Source organism: Penaeus monodon, chromosome 30, assembly GCF_015228065.2.
Source record: "Penaeus monodon isolate SGIC_2016 chromosome 30, NSTDA_Pmon_1, whole genome shotgun sequence".
In the NCBI taxonomy this organism is placed as follows: Eukaryota; Metazoa; Arthropoda; class Malacostraca; order Decapoda; family Penaeidae; genus Penaeus; species Penaeus monodon.
In genome coordinates this window covers 30,734,305-30,735,213 of record NC_051415.1, presented here as the reverse complement: position 1 = coordinate 30,735,213, position 909 = coordinate 30,734,305, and the positions used below count along the sequence as shown (strand labels likewise).

Sequence of the window (909 nt, the reverse complement as noted above, 5' to 3'; positions counted from 1 at the left end):
TTCGGCAACCAGGTAATATACGTGTCAAATAAACCTTTAAATGCAAACAAATTAATGTCAGTTAAGCATAACAGCTCATAACAAGATTTATATTAATACAATCGTAATTCCTCAGGTCACTCTACAACCAGAGTACCTTGGGATGGGCACAGATGAGGCACTGGATACCACCCTGCTGACGAAGGGACAAGTCTGTCTTTTGAGATGCGAAAATGAGCATTGTTTTCAGAAGGAATGCTGCCATGACTGCTGCCACCAGGAACTCACAACGGTCAACACTACAAGGCCACGGGGTAACGTTATGCATGTCACTGAAATTGATTTAGTCTTGTATTATGTCACCTAGCCACCTGATTCCATGGCGTATGTACATGAATGATTTCCTCTCCTAATTAAATTCAGAAAAGGGGTTAATTCTCAAATGCCAATTATTAATTTTCACTTCTTTCCTGTACCAGTTCTTACGGCAAACACCAAGACATTGGAGGAGAGTGTACCCACCAACACCGGATGCATCATAACAAACGCGCCATGCAAACAAGTGAATAGCGAGGCAGGTGAAGGTAAACGTGTGAATAGCGAGGCAGGTGAAGGAGTCCCACTTGAGAAGGATCCACTTCAGCCGAAAACTCAAAGAGAAATCGATCAGACGGAACAGCCGGAGGAGGAGATTCCATTCTTGAAGAGTAAAACTGTTGCAAGTGATGATGCCAATGAGAGTAGAAGCCCACCACAAAGTGAAGAAAATATGAAGACACGAAAAGAGGCTTTAGGACATGAAAGTGAAGGAAATTAGTACAAGTGATTACTTTAAATGACATTTCATTTCACAACAATGAAGTCTATCTAGACTTTTAGTGAAATAAACTATTCAGAAAAAGTCACATTGATTATATATACTTCACACTT

At 40.6% G+C, this 909-nt stretch overlaps 1 protein-coding gene across 6 annotated transcripts in view; it reads left to right on the top strand.

Annotated features, from left to right (window-relative positions):
• Window positions 1-888, top strand: part of LOC119592701 (cation diffusion facilitator family protein 1-like) — a 24,219-nt gene extending 23,331 nt beyond the window's left edge. For 3 of the 6 annotated variants that reach the window (XM_037941626.1, XM_037941629.1, XM_037941628.1), the window contains exons 9-10: window positions 116-293; window positions 459-796. In XM_037941626.1, the coding sequence (XP_037797554.1) occupies window positions 116-293; window positions 459-796 (516 nt within the window). Of the gene's footprint in view, window positions 1-115; window positions 294-458 lie in introns of all 6 variants that reach the window. The other 3 variants (XM_037941630.1, XM_037941624.1, XM_037941627.1) reach the window with 3 other exon arrangements.
• Window positions 889-909: the final 21 nt, after the last annotated feature.